The sequence below is a fragment of the Pelobates fuscus genome, chromosome 8 (genome assembly GCF_036172605.1).
Source record: "Pelobates fuscus isolate aPelFus1 chromosome 8, aPelFus1.pri, whole genome shotgun sequence".
In the NCBI taxonomy this organism is placed as follows: Eukaryota; Metazoa; Chordata; class Amphibia; order Anura; family Pelobatidae; genus Pelobates; species Pelobates fuscus.
The window spans coordinates 164,643,816-164,665,103 of record NC_086324.1 but is presented as its reverse complement, the minus strand read 5'-3'; the positions used below and the strand labels follow the sequence as shown (position 1 = coordinate 164,665,103).

At 45.7% G+C, this 21,288-nt stretch overlaps 1 protein-coding gene across 6 annotated transcripts in view; it reads right to left on the bottom strand.

The window, feature by feature from the left end:
• Positions 1–19,436, bottom strand: part of SREBF1 (sterol regulatory element binding transcription factor 1) — a 41,056-nt gene extending 21,620 nt beyond the window's left edge. For 3 of the 6 annotated variants that reach the window (XM_063430664.1, XM_063430665.1, XM_063430668.1), the window contains exons 1-2: positions 19,373–19,436; positions 6,884–6,946 (exon numbers count right to left, since the gene is read on the bottom strand). In XM_063430664.1, coding sequence (XP_063286734.1) covers positions 6,884–6,946; positions 19,373–19,412 — 103 coding nt within the window. In that variant the 5' untranslated portion in view covers positions 19,413–19,436. Of the gene's footprint in view, positions 1–268; positions 347–4,065; positions 4,376–6,883; positions 6,947–19,372 lie in introns of those variants that run through there. The other 3 variants (XM_063430666.1, XM_063430669.1, XM_063430667.1) reach the window with 2 other exon arrangements.
• Positions 19,437–21,288: the final 1,852 nt, after the last annotated feature.

Here is a 21,288-nt window from a genome sequence, read left to right as displayed (position 1 = left end):
CGTTATATCACTTTATCAAATCCATTCCTAGTTATGTAATTATGGTTTCTAATAAGCAGCACCAACATAGTCCGTAGCGCGGCTTTAATATTTTGGTTTGGTCAATCATCGTGAACTTTCCATAGAGCAGGAGGGGTTAAACAACCAACCACGCTCTATCAGTTCTACTGGCTAGGTTTACCATTTAACCTCCGGAGTGCCAGAAGTGTACATGCCTCTGGCCATCAAAGGGTTACCCCAAGAGTCTATATTATGGGGGGCTGTGTACCTTCAAAGGTGAAATCCATGGCATGCAAAGCGAGCAGTACAGGCAGCACCTCCTTAGTCAGTAGGTGCCCTTCAGCCTAACCCCCCCAGCACAGTACACCAAAGACTGGTGCCCACCATACTCTGCCCAAGACATTTGTTACATTTATAGGCTGAGCAGAGAGCAAGATTTTGTGCATCCCTCTCTCCCCCTGTTCCCCTCCTCCAGTCTCAGTCACAGCCCCTAACTCCACCTAGTGGAGCCGCAGCACCTCCTGCAGAAGGAGCATGGCTTGAAGAGAGTGAATCACAGCTCTAACATGAGGTGACTGCTCGTAGCCAATCCGCGGCAGAGAAATTCCCCTTCCTATGAGAGGAAGGACCAGCCTGTCTCAAGGTTACTGTCGTTCACTGGAACTTCAACCTACACAAGGTTACTAGAGGTTGTTCCCAGATCCCCCCCACCTCCACCCCTTACCCCAGCAAACATACACATTACTGAGAGGATTTGGGGAACGGGGGGACGAATACACACAAACGGCTATTGTAAAAAGAAACAAACATTCCATAAATGGGCTGTTTGTAACCAAACTGATGGCTGGCTGGATATAATAGGAGTTGCTGTGTATTGCTCTGGGAGCAATGGGTGTGTTAGTGCACTATTCCCCGTGATATCACAATTACCCCTCTTCACCCGTGTGGGGTTTTGTTGATATTGTGTTTGTTTCTGTTTTGGGGGGTGGGAGGTTAGTCGTTACAGAATACATTTTTCAAAATCATGTTTCGATTAACTTAAACCCCCACCTACACCACAACAGAAAAAACAGCACAGGACACAAAATATTTCCCTTCTACCAGAGGGATTCCTTGCAAACCCCCAGGCAGGAGCCAGCCTCCATAACACCTGGTTAGTAAATAACACACAGAGGTATATCAGTACAGAGTATGTGAATACATCCTGTGAGATTGGGGTGTTTAAATTGTCCCCACAACAAAAAACTCATAGAAAGAAACCATCCAAACTCTCAGCTAAACAATGCACAGCGGCCAACTAGCCTGGATTTCTAAAAGACAGTCCCTAGCTGTGTCTCACTAGCCAAGCATTAGGTCTGATGTGGATTTTATAGCAAGACCGATTATAGAAGTACATGAATGAGCCGCACTTTAAGCAGTACTGGGGGGTTTATAGGGGGTACCTATAATTAGTGAGATTTGCCGTAATACCAGTGTTGGCAAAATCACTGAGCTGGCATAGATATCCACTGGCCTTAAATATGCAGCTCCCTCATCAATTCTCCAAAACGCACATTTTAGTGAACAAAACCAACATGGCTACTCGCTACAGTGAGAATTGTGGGGACATCCAATTGAATTTCAAATTTAAGGCCACAGTAGCTAAAAATAAAATTCTCCAATCCAGCTATTTTCCTAGCTCGGCTGCTCTGGCCTTAAATTTGAAATATACTTTGAATTCCTGGTAAAACACACTAGTGAATGACAAGGATAGTGTGGATTGTTGTCAATTCGAAGTGAATTAAAACAATTTAGACTTAAAAAGTGAAACTGGAAACAGCGGAGTTGAACAATACAAATTAGTGACATTGGTCTAAAATGTCAAATTCACACTTTTGTACATAACCCGATTGGGTTTCAAAGTGCCTATTGTTACGTTCTTATGAGATTTTTCAAGTGTTTTTATCCCACGTGATAACGTAATCTCGTTGAAGTTCATCTCTACATCAGAACATTTTACTATACAGTGAGAGAGTCCAAACGATGGGTTGAGATGTGAAATCTCAGCAGCAAACAGTTCCTGGGTTGTTTTTTGGCAAATTCCCTGCTTGTTTTGGATTGGGAGGTTCTGTCTGTGTACAGCAAACAGAGCTCGACCCCTCTGGATGGTTTTCATTTAGACAGAGACCCTGGCTCTGCAGAGCTTTTGTGATGACTACCTGTGAGATAATCTGCTGAATCAGCACATCTCGCCTCAGACCGAGTTTTGATTGATCTGCTGCATTCCTATATAGAGTCTTACAGCCGACCCCTGCTCTGAGAGCAAAGGGAAAGAATGAACTAGCCATGTACAGGATGTGTCACAGGGGCACGCTACGCACCATAACCACTGCAGAAACCTAGAATCCCAGTGTAGTGCTCACTCCAATGGAGGCAACATCTGTCATCATGTATACACATGATTCAACAGTCCCCCCATTTCCTCCATATTTCCCAGAGTCTGAAATTACATAACGCAAATGGAAAATAAAAAAGGGCTTAAAAAAAGTGAAGAAAATATAAACACAAATAAGGTTTTAAGGGCTAAACACAGTCTACATTGGCAGCCATTAACTGGTCCTACAAATCCTCAACCAAGGCAGGAAGACCGGATACTGCAATTCCTTCCAGCATATATTATGTTAAAAGCGCAATCCTATACTGGAGATCCACAAACAGTCAGACGGGTGACACCAAACCCCCAATCAGGAAACAAATGGCTTCCACGTCTTCGTGCCGGAACATCGAAACGAGTTCGGATTTATTTACAAAACCAACTGAAATGAATGCAAAATCTACCACGCTGTGCCCACAACTTGCACAGATGGCAATTTATTTTCCAAATCAGCAAGTGTGACCGAAATGATTTTCAGAATTCAATTTGTTACAAGTCACTCAGGAAAGCGCCAACATATTCAGTAGCGTTGTACAAGAGGTTTAAGAATGCTCCCAGGTAACGAATGTGAGGACGTATACAAGTTATTTGAAGGAGTTTCTGGGTTCATTCTTAGAATGTGTGATGTCAGAGGGAAACAGCCCAGTACGTGAACTGGAAACATTGCGTGTAATGGACCGAGATCACGGACCAGGGGCTTTACTTACCATATAGTGTGCAGGTTATAAGCTTTCCCTGCAGCCAAAATTATACAAACAGGTTATGCCCTGCTCTAAAAATATACATTTGTTCTCAGTCACAAGTGTTACTCGGTCAGAATGTTATCAGCTAATATTGATCTTGGATTCAAGGTAAATAGGAGATGTGTCCATTTTTCAGGACACCCAAAGCAGAGCTGTGCCGCCATATACTGTATACACAGCAGGGAGAACGACCGACAGTAACCCCGTGTGATGTCACGGAGGGGGAGGAGCTCTGGGGTCTGTCTCTCAGCCAGCAAGAGCTCTCAGGATTCAAAGGAACACAGGCACATGGGGTACTCAGACCAAGGGGTGGGGGTGGGCGAGCCAGGCAAAAATGGCATTTTATCCAGAGGTACGCAAGGAAATGGCTAGAAGACCCTGCTTTGGGATGTGAATTCCAGGGGCTTCAAAATGTAAATAAGAGTATCCAGGAAGAGTACTCACATCCATCCTAAAATAAGGAGAAAGCAGAATGGTAACCCCCCCCCACACCATTATTACAGGACTACATCTCCCATGAGGCTTTGCCAACATTCAGGCTGGCAGTGCATTTTGGGGGTTGTAGTCCCATCACATTATGGGTGTAGCTTTTTGTTGCCTTCAAACATTGCAATGTGAATCAGGGCACCCCAAAACACAGCATCAGCTAAGGAGACCATCACTTACTGCCTGTATGTTACAAAGTGCAGTTATATTCAATATTAATCCGATATCAACATGAGGTGAACACTTCTCTAAGGGAACCCCACTTAGACAGTATATTAATGCACCAACCAGGCCTTGGGGTACACTGAGCACCCCAAAACAGATCGTCACCATGTTGGGGTGTTCGTATATTTAAGTGTGTGTCCAGGTCCTTAACCCCTTCATTCCCAGCCAATAAGCCACGAAGCAGGCAGGGTGACTTACCATCTATATCACTGAGCAGGGCAGTGTCGATATCGCTGCCCCCCAGAGAGGGGTCAATGTTATCCAGGAGGCTGTCATCCATCCCCAGTCTGTTCATGTTGGTACTTTCTGTTCCTCCTTAAAGTGAAGCGGTGTCAGCCTGCGCTGGACATGGAGCTAGTCCAGGGAGGATCTGTAGGAAGACAGTGAGCAGGAAGTCTGGGGGCGTCAGGCTCTATGATACCAGGGGCCCCCCCATACCTGTACCACCAGCAGGGAAGTGGAGTTAAACTGAGACTCTAACCTGCTCCTGGGTCTGGGAGGGAGGAGCCAAGCATTGCAAATGCAGCCCATGGACACACCCCTAGCCAACTCCTACACTCTGGCCACACCCCCAGCTTCCATCCTACCGGTAGGCTTGTGCCATCTACCCCTAGCAGGGGGATGGTCACTAACCCTATCCTAGCCACAGCGAGGTTAACCCCATCACTGCCAGGATCATCAGCAACGTCAAGGGGTATAGCAAATGTCTGCAAAATATAAACCCCATCACTGCCAGGAGATCCAATAATCACCTGCAAAGTACTATTAACCCCATCACTGCCAGGAGATCCAATAATCACCTGCAAAGTACTATTAACCCCATCACTGCCAGGAGATCCAATAATAACCTGCAGAGTACTATTAACCCCTTCACTGCCAGGAGATCCAATAATAACCTGCAAAGTACTATTAACCCCCTCACTGCCATGAGATCCAATAATAGCCTGCAGAGTACTATTAACCCCATCACTGCCATGAGATCCAATAATAACCTGCAGAGTACTATTAACCCCTTCACTGCCAGGAGATCCAATAATAACCTGCAAAGTACTATTAACCCCTTCACTGCCATGAGATCCACTAATAGCCTGCAGAGTACTATTAACCCCTTCACTGTCAGGAGATCCAATAATAACCTGCAAAGTACTATTAACCCCTTCACTGCCATGAGATCCACTAATAGCCTGCAGAGTACTATTAACCCCTTCACTGTCAGGAGATCCAATAATAACCTGTAGAGTAATATTAACCCCATCACTGTCAGGAGATCCAATAATAGCCTGCAAAGTACTATTAACCCCATCACTGCCAGGAGATCCAATAATAACCCGCAGAGTACTATTAACCCCATCACTGCCAGGAGATCCAATAATAACCTGCAGAGTACTATTAACCCTATCACAGCCAGGAGATCCAATAATAACCCGCAGAGTATTAACCCTATCACTGCCAGGAGATCCAATATTAACATGCAGAGTACTTTTAACCCTATCACTGCCAGGAGATCAAAAATAACATGCAGAGTACTATTAACCCTATCACTGCCAGGAGATCAAAAAATAACCTGTAGAGTACTATTAACCCTATCACTGCCAGGAGATCCAATAATAGCATGCAGAGTACTATTAACCCCATCACTGCCTGGAGATCCAATAATAGCATGCAGAGTACTATTAACCCTATCACTGCCAGGAGATCCAATAACCTGCACAGTACTATTAACCCTATCACTGCCTGGAGATCCAATAATAACCTGCAGAGTACTATTAACCCTAAAGAGTATGGTTACTAGCATCACTGCCTAGAGAACCTATAATAGAATGCAGAGTACTATTAACCCTATCACTGCCAGGAGATCATGGACTTTCCTAAAGACTTCAGTTAACCCTGTCACTACGGGGAGTTCAAGCAATGCCCTAGAGAGCATAGTTAACCCCTTATACTATTTAGTCCAGAAACAGACTTCAGGGACAGGGGACATTAGCTCTGTTACAGCTACGAGGTCAAGCAATATACTGTTAAAGATGATTAACCCCATAACTTCCAGGAGGTTCAGCAGTAAACTGAAGATTGTTAACCCCATAAGTGCCAGAGTGTAGTTAACCCATTATCTGCCAGGAAGTTGACGCATACTCAGTTGCTGATAGTTAACCCTGTCACTGCCAGGAGGTTCAACAACTGTTAATCAGGATCTAATTAATGGACGTCTCTGCTGTCTGAGAGTGCGCAGTCCTCACTTCTCCAAGTCAGTTAGCCCAATGGCTACCTTTTACTAAAGCAAATTCTGAAACAATAAATGATAGCCAGCAGCTGCAAGGCCCCTTTGGGAAGAGCTATGGCTAGCATTGCAAAATCCATCAATCCATCATGGTTTCCTGAACTCAAATGTGTTCTTCATTATGATGGGGAGGAGAGTTGCACCCTGTAGTATGGTGCAGTAATATGGCACACTGAGGGGTGAGATTAAATAATCAAGGCCCTGTGTCCTAACTTAAATAATTAATTTGCTTAGAGGCACAGCATGAAAAGTGCCACAGGAAGTAAGGAGAAGCTATTTGTGTTCAGCAACACATGGCAGATCTTGCCAACGCCATCTTCATGATCTATTGATTCTCAAATGGCTCTGCAGCTCCAACCATGGGCCCTGCTCCATATATTTAGCACTCAAGAGATTTGTCAAGATGTTCTGTTCTTAAAAATGACCTAAAACACTGAATATGGTGCAATCACCATGGAAACCAGCAGTGCATTCCACTGGTGACTCCTCCCTTTTATATTATTGCTCCGCTTTCTAGAACAGAACACTTTGATACATCCCCCACCCCAATATCTGATGAGGTGTTCTCCCCCATGCACGAACTGCGGGTTTCCTGTAGCAAAGCCAGGTTAAGGACGTGGAAATTGTGGTATTTGGACCGGAGAGGCTTTTGCCAAAGGTCTATATTTGCAAGAGTTTGTGTGGTATACTATTTAAATGCTTACTTTGGTTAAAATACACGGTTTCACAAATACATACCAGACCCAACATCAGTCCAGCTCCTTTTAGAAGCTCCCTCTCCTATCTGCCATCTGGAGTGACCTAAATAATGAGAGATAGGGGGATATTTCAAATATCAGGAAACAAAATAGCAAAACAAACAAAAGGAACAAAACGAATGACTGTGTGCGATGTGTTTTTCCATTGTTTAACAGTCCAGAGATTGATACAATTGCTATGGAAGTTTGAAAATACAATTGTGTGTTTATTTTATATTCTGTTACCATTTCCAGTAAGCTGCTAGTTATACCTGCAGGGTCATTACAGCTACCTATAAGCAAGGTATTTCTTTTATCACACCTACTGTATGCTTGAGAAACTGCATTTTTGTACTTTTATACCAACTAGATAAATGATACTGTGTACACCGTCTAAACTTCATTTCCTGTGTATTTTTATATAAAGGCTGAATGAATAAGTTAAAAATTAAATTGGGGGGGGGCGGGGCCTGACAGCCAAGATGGCCGGACGCACAGTCTCAGAGCTCCAGCAAAACTAACCACAAATCAGCGACAACCGACCGGTCCGTTAACGCTGGCAGCTCCAGGTAACCATAATCCATCTCACGAAACCGAGAGGAACAGAATGATACCAGACTGGCACCAAAGTGAGGCGGAATGGCCCGGGCAGACCATGCGGCCTGTAGTGGAACGGATCCTACGGCCCGAGGGAGACGGCCGATCCCTCGGCAGGGGACCGACACAAAAGCCCAGATACAGCATAGCCCTGCTGCCCCCCCCTCTGGACCGGCGGGGGATATCCCGGTCCTCGATGGGGGCGAACACCCCCGCAATCAACCATGACCATGCAAGGGCACCCAAAGCAAGTCAGGCCTGCCTGGACCCAAACAAGATGGCGTCTCACTCACAGCCGACCCTCACACGTGTGCGCATTAAGCCTCCTGCAGATACATGGAAGTTCCATGACCAGATGCGCGCCGGCCTCTGGGCCAAGCATTATTCCGAGGTTCGGACATACAGATGGGCTATGAGGAAGGTGGAAGCTTGGATCCGCCCAGCAACCCGGAGGCTCCTAAGCGGGAATGCCCCTCGTGCCTCCAAGGTGGCTCCCAGGGGACGACGATGCCGAAGAGCAGCAGCACCAGATACCCGAGGCGCCAACGGGCACGTCCCCACGCCTCAGGGAGCAACATGCCGACTCAACGGCACCCCAGCAACCCTCACCCAGCGAGGCGCAACAAAGCACCTGCAAACTTACGGTGTCGGCCGTAAAGAAGAACAGGGGGCAGCGAGACTTGATGCCGGCGGGAGGCATAGTTGGAGAACCCCTCCGTGGCACACAAGCGGGAGAACACTGGCCCAGGAGGCTCACACACAGCGACCACAGCCCAGCAGAACAGGCGTCGGCTGACTGACCATACAGCCTGCCAAGATCAGATGGCCCACAAGAGGTGTAGGATAAACGGACAGCACGTAATGTACACCAGCTCTCTGGCAGAAAAACTAACTGTTCCCTAAGAGTCTTTACAGCGCGACCCTAAAGCAAGCTTAATGTACAACACTGCACTGAGCTTAAGTGGACAGTATGCTTTCAATTAATTGTAATTTTGTAATACCTGGCCTTACTGTTTTTATGTCTTGTTTATCTCACTCTCCTGGTATTGCTAGGTCTCAGTCTCAACTACCTAGGCTTACACTCCAGTCAAGCTAAGCTAGCATGTTACCCACATACTCAGTCGCCTTGCAGTTTAAAGCGTGCAATATATAATAATACTCTAGGCTACTGATACGAGTCAGGTTCTTGACATCACTCTTAATTTTTTTTTTTTTTTTTTTTTTCTCGCAATCATTCCCCCATACACTTGAATGTGAGGGATTGATTTCTAGTCCAGCCTAATTGCTACACATTGCTGCACCACGCTACATGTTTTCACTGTCAGTACGAATATTCTGATTATTCAATCTTAGGTTTTACTACTGCCTGACATACTAGTCAATGGGTCGTGATTGCTATAACTCTAATTTTACTGTAAAAATGGTGGATCACATATATATTACTGTAATAGCACTTGCGAGTTAGATAGCACACTTACTCTTAATATAGCATGCCTAATCATACATTCACCTATTTAGCACACCTTTATCCACTCCTATACCCCTAAGGAGCAATGTACGTTTCGTAATTTAAGCCTGAAAACCACGACGAGAACCAGTACAATAGACGCCATTACTCAGCTGGTATTTAGCTTGCCCTATAACTTTGACGCAAACGCTACCAACTGTACTAATATAATCTCAAGTTAAACTGTTCTAGACAGCATGTATAGCCTGACTGTTATTTCTCTGTTATTTTGCCAAGCCTGTCTATGCTTATTAATATTATAAAAATGTGCCTTGATTACGAATGCCATGACATGTAAATGCCAATGATTGCCTATTCTATTGGATGCCGCTGTTGTGGCGCATACCAGCTATCTGTTTATTCTGTGCACACCCAAAATAAAGAATTACAAACTATTAAAAAAAAAAAAAAAAAAAAAAAAAAAAAAAAATTAAATTGGGTAAATTTGCAGAACTTTAAATGAATAGTATAGTGTCAGAAATACAAACCTGTATATCTAACATAGTTCTGGTGTGGCTATTTAGGTCCCTGGCCACCCGGTCAGAGCAGTGAAAAAGGTGATTTTACTCCCATTCTCTCCCATGCTGCGGCTGGCCCCGACTCCGTGGTCTTGATGAACTCCGCCAATACAATGCTTTTCCATAGGAAACCATTAGGAGGCTATTGCACACTGTGCAGCACTGACCAAGGAAGTTCCTCTACTGTTCATCTGAGTGAATGCTACTAGATGTGTTACTAGACACCAATGTAAACACTGCCTTTTCTTGCCTTGGCTCTAAAAAGGAAGAGAGTTTAAATGAAAGCCTCCAGGAACAGACTATACACGCCAGAACAACTAATTTAAGATGTAGTGGTTCTGGTGGCTATAGTGTCCCTTTAATGTAAGGCTGACAGTGAAATGAGAGTCCATTCACTGCCCCCCTCTCCCTGACTGTAGGAATTGTAAGACCCATTAAAACTTCCTTTACTGTTTAAAAGCAAGGGGTTAGCCAACATTTTCAGCAACTTTACAGTCACTATATCAATGGTCCCCAAACCAGGCCTCATGGCACAACAACAGTCCAGGATTTATATATTTTCATTTTCTATTTTATGGAGATACTGATAAAAACCTGGTCTGTGCATGGTTTCATGTGGACTGGTTTGGGAATCACTATAGACTTGTAAGTACTCCTATAATATGAATGATGGTGATTAAGCATGTGTGGACTAAATTACATGAAAGTACAAATATGTATCCTCTATTTTAGTAGTTTAGTGGTTAAAGAAACTCAAAGCACCATCACAGCATGATGTAGTGGTTATGGTGATAAGAGTGCCCTGGCATTTACGTAGTTAAACTGTTTGCTAATGGGTTGGGAACTTACCTGGCGATTGCAGGTCGCAACACTAACATTTAAAAAGATTACCCCCCCCCCCCTCACTTTATAAAAGTGCCAGTTTCAAGAACAACTGGCACATTGATAAAGTGTTTGGGTTGCACCCTCCACGCGGTCAGTCAAGTACTGTAGTTGGGAGGATAATCTTTCTCACTGCTTTGTGTCCCAATACAATCTTATAGACAAGCATGTGCCCAGCAACGCAATGCTTCTCTATCAAATGAAACAAAGCCAAATTAAAGCTGCTCACTTATCAAATATTATTTATGTCATTATTCAGTAGATCAAAAACCACTTATAACCCGTGTTCATAACCTGTGCTGCCAGCCTTCGTATATTGTTACTTATAATATTGGGATCTATAAATCTCTAGTGGATTTAGAATATTCTAGAACTTTTAGAATATTCGAAAATGGCGACGAAAGTTCAAGATGGCAGCCTGCACAAAGGAGAGGATCAGATCTTTAAACGGTGATTATTGCTTAATTTACTCCACTAGATAAACGGGTTATTAATCCACTAAAATACTGTTTACAATTATTAAAGTGCACAAACTTACAGGTAACAGAGTCCTTGTAAAAGGTGACTGAATACCATAAAGTATATTTGAAGTGATTCGGTCATACATATAGATTGTATGGGTAATAATTGACAGACATTCAATATTCCAGACAGATAGTAAAGTGGAAGCAAAGCATTTATTTGTTTGAACACACTCCGTAATATACATATACAGAGGGCGTATTTCACAAAGTAAATACCCAGATATTCCAATAAGCAAATAAGATATAAAGGAGGATTTTTTCCCGTTTTTTCTGGTAAAGTTGGGCCTAGATCATCATGCTGACTGGCAATGCATGAAAAGTGCTACCCTGAGACTGCTGCAATTATATGGGAAAGCAATTCAAGGTTTGGGATCCTCCTTAAAGCAAGGCAACACTTATCATGCACTGTCTAACAGCAAGTGTGTGGCTGCAATCTGACAATTCAAGAACGAATGAACGAAGAACATGTAAGGGATAGAATATATACACACTTTAAGGGGGTTGCAGTTAATTTGGTAGGACACCATTAAGATCAATGCTAAACCTTAAAGGGACACTATAGTCACCAAAACAACTACAGCTTATTGTATTTGTTCTGATGAGTAGAATCCTTCCCTTTAGGCTGTTTGCAGTAAACACTTTTCAGAGAACGTTCACATTACAGCCTAGGGACATCTCCACTGGCCACTCCTCAGATGGCTGCTAGAGGTGCTTCCTGGGGCAGTGCTGCACATTGTGACTGACATTCAGTGTTTTCACCCTCTGCATGCAGACACTAAACTTTCCTCATAGAGATGCATGGATTCATTTAATCGATTTTGTGCAATCAAATGTTTTCCCTATGGGAAAACATTAAATTGGCTAAAAATCATAAATTCTGATGTCACTAAGGTGGGGGATCGCGATGCTAGAAATAAGGAGAGTTTTATTACCTTTTAAAGGGGGCTAAGGGGGGAGGGGGGGGGAAGCCACCTAAATGTTGGTTTTAACTATTGGGTCAGGACTACATGTTTGTTGCTGTTCCTTCAAGATGCATTTTATTAATTTCTAGGCTTCTGCATAAATTATTTTCAGCGGGTATGAACAAATAAAATTCCTTTTATTCTACATCTGAACACATCGATCAATAAGTAGGACTCTACCAGTGAATCCAGGACGGATTAATTCGTTTAAAACTAGAGTTAAAGAAATAGGATTAGTTCGTATCAGCAGAATAGAATTTGTGCCTAAGTTTATTTCTCCACCCCCAGGAATTTATGGTCTATCTTTCTCTATGAGCCTGCTTGTGGAATTCAAATTAAATGGAATTAAAATGCTAAAAAAAAACACATGACACCCATGAACTACTCCAAAAACCCCTCACCACCTCTTCGAGCATTCTTGTTGATTAATGTATGAATTGATCACCAGCCTGCAGAGCCGGCCAGTGCTATTTCCTATAGCGAGATCTGTCGAGGAATTCAAAGTGAATTTTAAATTTAAGGCAACATTAGCAAAACTGGAACAAAACCAGTCAGCTCTACCAGTTCAGCTACTTTGGCCTTAAATGTAACTTTGAATGCCGGACAATTCTCACTTTAGTGATTACCTGATAATTCACACATAAAACATTTATTATACACCCATATAGCTGCTGAATCAGAAAGTCTTGTATTGTGTGTATAATAAGTATGGAGGGATTATCCCACACATAATAAACAGGGATGTATTTTGGAAATAGCTGTATTCAGATACACAAAGCATGCCAGGCCTCCAGCCCTGGCCGTGTACACACACACTGCATGCCACGTCGTCAGCCCTGGCCGTGTACACGCACACAGCATGCCACGGCTCCAGCCCTGGCCATGTACACGCACACAGCATGCCACGGCTCCAGCCCTGGCCGTGTACACGCACACAGCATGCCACGGTTCCAGCCCTGGCCGTGTACACGCACAGCATGCCATGTCTCTAGTCCTGGCTGTATACACAGAGTACACAGGGATATATTTTAGGCCTAGCTGTGTATACACACAGGATACTATGACCCCAGCCCTGGCTGTATACACAGAGTAGACAGGGATATATTTTGGGTGTAGTGGTGTACACACACAGGATGCTATGACCCCAGTCCTGGCTGTATACACAGAGTACACAGGGATATATTCTGGGCCTGGCTGTGTGTACACACAGGATGCTATGACTCCAGTCCTGGCTGTATACAGAGTACACAGGGATATATTCTGGGGCTGGCTGTGTACACAGAGTACACAGGGATATATTGTGGGCCTGGCTGTGTACACACAGGATGCTATGGCCCCAGTCCTGGCTGTATACACAGATTACACAGGGATATATTCTGGGCCTAGCTGTGTACACACACAGGATGCTATGACCCCAGTCCTGGCTGTATACACAAAGTACACAGGGATATATTCTGGGCCTAGCTGTGTACACACACAGGATGCTATGACCCCAGTCCTGGCTGTATACACAGAGTACACAGGGATATATTCTGGGCCTGGCTGTGTATACACAGAGGATGCTATGACTCCAGTCCTGGCAGTATACACAGAGTACACAGGGATATATTCTGGGCCTGGCTGTGTATACACACAGGATGCTATGACTCCAGTCCTGGCTGTATACACAGAGTACACAGGGATATATTCTGGGCCTGGCTGTGTATACACACAGGATGCTATGACTCCAGTCCTGGCAGTATACACAGAGTACACAGGGATATATTCTGGGCCTGGCTGTGTACACACACAGGATGCTATGGCCCCAGTCCTGGCTGTATACACAGGGATATATTGTGGGCCTGGCTGTATACACAGAGTACACAGGGATATATTCTGGGCCTGACTGTGTACACACACAGGAAGCTATGACCCCAGTCCTGGCTGTATACACAAAGTACACAGGGATATATTCTGGGCCTGGCTGTGTACACACACAGGATGCTATGGCCCCAGTCCTGGCTGTATACACAAAGTACACAGGGATATATTCTGGGCCTGGCTGTGTATACACACAGGATGCTATAGCCCCAGTTCTGGCTGTATACACAGAGTACACAGGGATATATTCTGGGCCTGGCTGTGTACACAGGGATATATTCTGGGCCTGGCTGTGTACACAGGGATATATTCTGGGCCTGGCTGTGTACACAGGGATATATTCTGGGCCTGGCTGTGTACACAGGGATATATTCTGGGCCTGGCTGTGTACACAGGGATATATTCTGGGCCTGGCTGTGTACACAGGGATATATTCTGGGCCTGGCTGTGTACACAGAGTACACAGGGATATATTCTGGGCCTGACTGTGTACACACACAGGAAGCTATGACCCCAGTCCTGGCTGTATACACAAAGTACACAGGGATATATTCTGGGCCTGGCTGTGTACACACACAGGATGCTATGGCCCCAGTCCTGGCTGTATACACAAAGTACACAGGGATATATTCTGGGCCTGGCTGTGTATACACACAGGATGCTATGGCCCCAGTTCTGGCTGTATACACAGAGTACACAGGGATATATTCTGGGCCTGGCTGTGTACACAGGGATATATTCTGGGCCTGGCTGTGTACACAGGGATATATTCTGGGCCTGGCTGTGTACACAGGGATATATTCTGGGCCTGGCTGTGTACACAGGGATATATTCTGGGCCTGGCTGTGTACACAGGGATATATTCTGGGCCTGGCTGTGTACACAGGGATATATTCTGGGCCTGGCTGTGTACACATGGATATATTCTGGGCCTGGCTGTATACACATGGATATATTCTAGGCCTAGCTGTGTATACACACAGGATGCTAGGAGTCCAGTCCTGGCTGTATACACAGAGTACACAGGGATATATTCTGGGCCTGGCGGTGTACACTGGGATATATTCTGGGCCTGGCGGTGTACACTGGGATATATTCTGGGCCTGGCTGTATACACAGACTACACAGGGATATATTCTGGGCCTGGCTGTATACACAGGGATATATTCTGGGCCTGGCTGTATACACAGGGATATATTCTGGGCCTGGCTGTATACACAGGGATATATTCTGGGCCTGGCTGTATACACAGGGATATATTCTGGGCCTGGCTGTATACACAGGGATATATTCTGGGCCTGGCTGTATACACAGGGATATATTCTGGGCCTGGCTGTATACACAGGGATATATTCTGGGCCTGGCTGTATACACAGGGATATATTCTGGGCCTGGCTGTATACACAGGGATATATTCTGGGCCTGGCTGTATACACAGGGATATATTCTGGGCCTGGCTGTATACACAGGGATATATTCTGGGCCTGGCTGTATACACATGGATATATTCTGGGCCTGGCTGTATACACATGGATATATTCTGGGCCTGGCTGTATACACATGGATATATTCTAGGCCTAGCTGTGTATACACACAGGATGCTAGGAGTCCAGTCCTGGCTGTATACACAGAGTACACAGGGATATATTCTGGGCCTGGCGGTGTACACTGGGATATATTCTGGGCCTGGCGGTGTACACTGGGATATATTCTGGGCCTGGCTGTATACACAGACTACACAGGGATATATTGTGGGCCTGGCTGTGTACACACACAGGATGCTATGACCCCAGTCCTGGCTGTATACACAGAATACACAGGGATATGTTCTGGGCCTAGCTGTGTATACACACAGGATGCTAGGAGTCCAGTCCTGGCTGTATACACAGAGTACACAGGGATATATTCTGGGCCTGGCTGTGTACACAAAGTACACAGGGATATATTCTGGGCCTGACTGTGTACACAGAGTACACAGGGATATATTCTGGGCCTGACTGTGTACACACACAGGGATATATTCTGGGCCTGACTGTGTACACACACAGGGATATATTCTGGGCCTGACTGTGTACACACACAGGATGCTATGACCCCAGTCCTGGTTGTATACACAAAGTACACAGGGATATATTCTGGGCCTGGCTGTGTACACACACAGGATGCTATGACCCCAGTCCTGGCTGTATACACAAAGTACACAGGGATATATTCTGGGCCTGGCTGTGTACACACACAGGATGCTATGACCCCAGTCCTGGCTTGTATACACAGGGATATATTCTGGGCCTAGCTGTGTATACACACAGGATGCTATGACTCCAGTCCTGGCTGTATACACAGAGATATATTCTGGGCCTAGCAGCTGTGTACACACACAGGATGCTAGGAGTCCAGTCCTGGCTGTATACACAGAGTGCACAGGGATATATTCTGGGCCTAGCTGTGTATACACACAGGATGCTATGACTCCAGTCCTGGCTGTATACACAGGGATATATTCTGGGCCTAGCTGTGTATACACACAGGATGCTATGACTCCAGTCCTGGCTGTATACACAGAGTACACAGGGATATATTCTGGGCCTAGCTGTGTATACACACAGGATGCTATGACTCCAGTCCTGGCTGTATACACAGAGTACACAGGGATATATTCTGGGCCTAGCTGTGTATACACACAGGATGCTATGACTCCAGTCCTGGCTGTATACACAGAGTACACATGGATATATTCTAGGCCTAGCTGTGTATACACACAGGATGCTAGGAGTCCAGTCCTGGCTGTATACACAGAGTACACAGGGATATATTCTGGGCCTGGCGGTGTACACTGGGATATATTCTGGGCCTGGCGGTGTACACTGGGATATATTCTGGGCCTGGCGGTGTACACTGGGATATATTCTGGGCCTGGCTGTATACACAGGGATATATTCTGGGCCTGGCTGTATACACAGGGATATATTCTGGGCCTGGCTGTATACACAGGGATATATTCTGGGCCTGGCTGTATACACAGGGATATATTCTGGGCCTGGCTGTATACACAGGGATATATTCTGGGCCTGGCTGTATACACAGGGATATATTCTGGGCCTGGCTGTATACACAGGGATATATTCTGGGCCTGGCTGTATACACAGGGATATATTCTGGGCCTGGCTGTATACACAGGGATATATTCTGGGCCTGGCTGTATACACAGGGATATATTCTGGGCCTGGCTGTATACACAGGGATATATTCTGGGCCTAGCTGTGTATACACACAGGATGCTAGGAGTCCAGTCCTGGCTGTATACACAGAGTACACAGGGATATATTGTGGGCCTGGCTGTGTACACACACAGGATGCTATGACCCCAGTCCTGGCTGTATACACAGAGTACACAGGGATATATTCTGGGCCTAGCTGTGTATACACACAGGATGCTAGGAGTACAGTCCTGGCTGTATACACAGAGTACACAGGGATATATTCTGGGCCTGGCTGTGTACACAAAGTACACAGGGATATATTCTGGGCCTGACTGTGTACACAGAGTACACAGGGATATATTCTGGGCCTGACTGTGTACACACACAGGATGCTATGACCCCAGTCCTGGCTATATACACAGAGTACACAGGGATATATTCTGGGCCTGGCTGTGTACACACACAGGATGCTATGACCCCAGTCCTGGCTGTATACACAAAGTACACAGGGATATATTCTGGGCCTGGCTGTGTACACACACAGGATGCTATGACCCCAGTCCTGGCTGTATACACAAAGTACACAGGGATATATTCTGGGCCTGGCTGTGTACACACACAGGATGCTATGACCCCAGTCCTGGCTATATACACAGAGTGCACAGGGATATATTCTGGGCCTAGCTGTGTATACACACAGGATGCTATGACTCCAGTCCTGGCTGTATACACAGGGATATATTCTGGGCCTAGCTGTGTATACACACAGGATGCTATGACTCCAGTCCTGGCTGTATACACAGAGTACACAGGGATATATTCTGGGCCTAGCTGTGTATACACACAGGATGCTATGACTCCAGTCCTGGCTGTATACACAGAGTACACAGGGATATATTCTGGGCCTAGCTGTGTACACACACAGGATGCTATGACCCCAGTCCTGGCTGTATACACAGAGTACACAGGGATATATTCTGGGCCTAGCTGTGTATACACACAGGATGCTATGACTCCAGTCCTGGCTGTATACACAGAGATATATTCTGGGCCTAGCTGTGTACACACACAGGATGCTATGACCCCAGTCCTGGCTGTATACACAGAGTGCACAGGGATATATTCTGGGCCTAGCTGTGTATACACACAGGATGCTATGACTCCAGTCCTGGCTGTATACACAGGGATATATTCTGGGCCTAGCTGTGTATACACACAGGATGCTATGACTCCAGTCCTGGCTGTATACACAGAGTACACAGGGATATATTCTGGGCCTAGCTGTGTATACACACAGGATGCTATGACTCCAGTCCTGGCTGTATACACAGAGTACACAGGGATATATTCTGGGCCTAGCTGTGTACACACACAGGATGCTATGACCCCAGTCCTGGCTGTATACACAGAGTACACAGGGATATATTCTGGGCCTAGCTGTGTATACACACAGGATGCTATGACTCCAGTCCTGGCTGTATACACAGAGATATATTCTGGGCCTAGCTGTGTACACACACAGGATGCTATGACCCCAGTCCTGGCTGTATACACAGAGTGCACAGGGATATATTCTGGGCCTAGCTGTGTATACACACAGGATGCTATGACTCCAGTCCTGGCTGTATACACAGGGATATATTCTGGGCCTAGCTGTGTATACACACAGGATGCTATGACTCCAGTCCTGGCTGTATACACAGAGTACACAGGGATATATTCTGGGCCTAGCTGTGTATACACACAGGATGCTATGACTCCAGTCCTGGCTGTATACACAGAGTACACAGGGATATATTCTGGGCCTAGCTGTGTACACACACAGGATGCTATGACCCCAGTCCTGGCTGTATACACAGAGTACACAGGGATATATTCTGGGCCTGGCTGTGTACACACACAGGATGCTATGACCCCAGTCCTGGCTGTATACAGAGTACACATGGATATATTCTGGGCCTGGCTGTGTACACACACACAGGATGCTATGACCCCAGTCCTGGCTGTATACACAGAGTACACAGGGATATATTCTGGGCCTAGCTGTGTATACACACAGGATGCTATGACCCCAGTCCTGGCTGTATACACAGAGTACACAGGGATATATTCTGGGCCTGGCTGTGTACACACACAGGATGCTATGACCCCAGTCCTGGCTGTATACAGAGTACACATGGATATATTCTGGGCCTGGCTGTGTACACACACAGGATGCTATGACCCCAGTCCTGGCTGTATACACAGAGTACACAGGGATATATTCTGGGCCTAGCTGTGTACACACACAGGATGCTATGACTCCAGTCCTGGCTGTATACACAGAGTACACAGGGATATATTCTGGGCCTAGCTGTGTATACACACAGGATGCTATGACTCCAGTCCTGCTCTGGCTGAACATAAAAACTGCAGGAGGAAGGGCGCTCCACACACTTACACAGCAACAGAGAACCAGGAATCTCCTCATGAATATTCATCAGACTCCTCGCTACACAACAACTCCTTCCACCAATCACAGTCCGCGAGGCGTGGCCGGGCCAGGAGGGCTGGTTAACAACGTTGGGGAAACCCCGCCCGTAGAACGAGCCTCCGCGTCCAATGAGAGCGCAGGGATTGAGTGGGGTGAGGCTGCGTCACTGGCCAGTCTCTGATTACATCATGCAGCTCCTTCCAAGTTGTACACTGGTTGGTCACATGGTTCACCTGCTTTCAGATTCCCCCGCCGACACTCGGGAGGGAGGGAGGAAGTTGATATTGTGGAGCATGCCTGCCTTAAAGGTGCAGACACCCCCCAATGATGCAACATAGCTGTAACTGTATACTGTGTGCTGGAATGTCAGATCCACATTTTACTCACACAAGGAAAGTCCTGCCCCTCAGTCATATGCTGCAGGTGGGAAAGTAACAGACCCTTTAAGGATGATATAATCCTATATCCTGCAGGGCAGCCCTTTTCATGCTCTGCCCCTCTGCACAGTGGCTGTGACTGCTCTATACCCGGCACTGTGCTGGTTTATGTAAAATTAGTGTTTAATTGTGAAATACATTACCGGTCGTATTGCCAGACCCACCATCTATCTCCTGACATCACTTCTAGGCGCTGCCATGTACTACGTAGCACTCTTATACCGCCACGGCGAATTTAACTGCCCAATCAAGGTGGTTCCTGTGACAGTTAACGGAACACTCCAAGCACCATAACCACTACAGATCACAGTTCGACAACTTATTTGGCGTCTGCCGGGTCCCAGTCACTTCCTCCATTGAGAGCTGGAAGCGGTTAGGTCTCCCGAGCTAACCAGCGGAGGTTACAGGCACTCAGCAAACAGCGGTGGCGCTAGACCTCTATAATATCCTGTAGTGGTCAAGGTGCTTGGAGTGTTACTTTAACTGTCAAAGGAGCCACCTTATTTGGGCAATTGAACTTGCTACTGTAGCTGCCAGTGCTACATAGTACAGGGCGGCACATTTCCTGTGTTGTCGATTAACATGTATTCCATTAATTGATTTTACTTCTCACGGTTAAAAATGCTACATATAATGCAGGGCAGCACTATTCATGCGCAGCACATCATTTAGAAAAACAGTGGATCTGGTAACCTTAATTACAGAGAGCAACCCACATTCATAATCTTTCCAGCATTGCCCATTAAGCAATGAAATGTAATGTAAGCTCATTGAGCAGGGCCCTCCACCTCTCTGTTCCTGTACGCCCAGTTGTCAGTTTACAATTACATGTCTGTTAGTCCACCCATTGTACAGCGTTACGGAATCTGATGGCGCTAAATAATAAAATAAGGCAGTTCACTTAATAACAGAACTACATTGTAATGGCGTTTGTGTCCATATCATCCCTATAGGCAGCACTGGTAATTGTAGGGACTTTGCGTTCTACTTGTGACGTGTGTGGTGGCGGCTGGGGTGGACAAGTTAGGGAGGTAGAATTGCCTGAAATTTACAGCAATACAACTTTAATCCATTTGAAAGGTTTTGGCCTCATTGCTACTTTGCATTTTTGCATTCCCTAATTTTGCACACACAATTTTATTTTAAAAAGGTACTAGGGCCAGTGTTCTCCTGATGTAATGTGCAGCTCCGCAGGAATTATAGCTTCAGGTATGTCCCTGATTTTACATTCCTGCTTCTGTGCCCGTCTTCCACAGCGCCCAGACGATGGTTTGATGAGGTTTGAGCTCAGTGAAGCTCTGCAGTCAGGGTCTCAGTCGAGGTGTATTAAGGTCCTGGGTATCTTCCACCACTGACCTGACACGGTTCTCAATAAGTGTGCATTTCTTCTCACACTACAGCCAGGTCTGCCACAATTAGCAGGCACATAGTCTTATTATCCCCCTT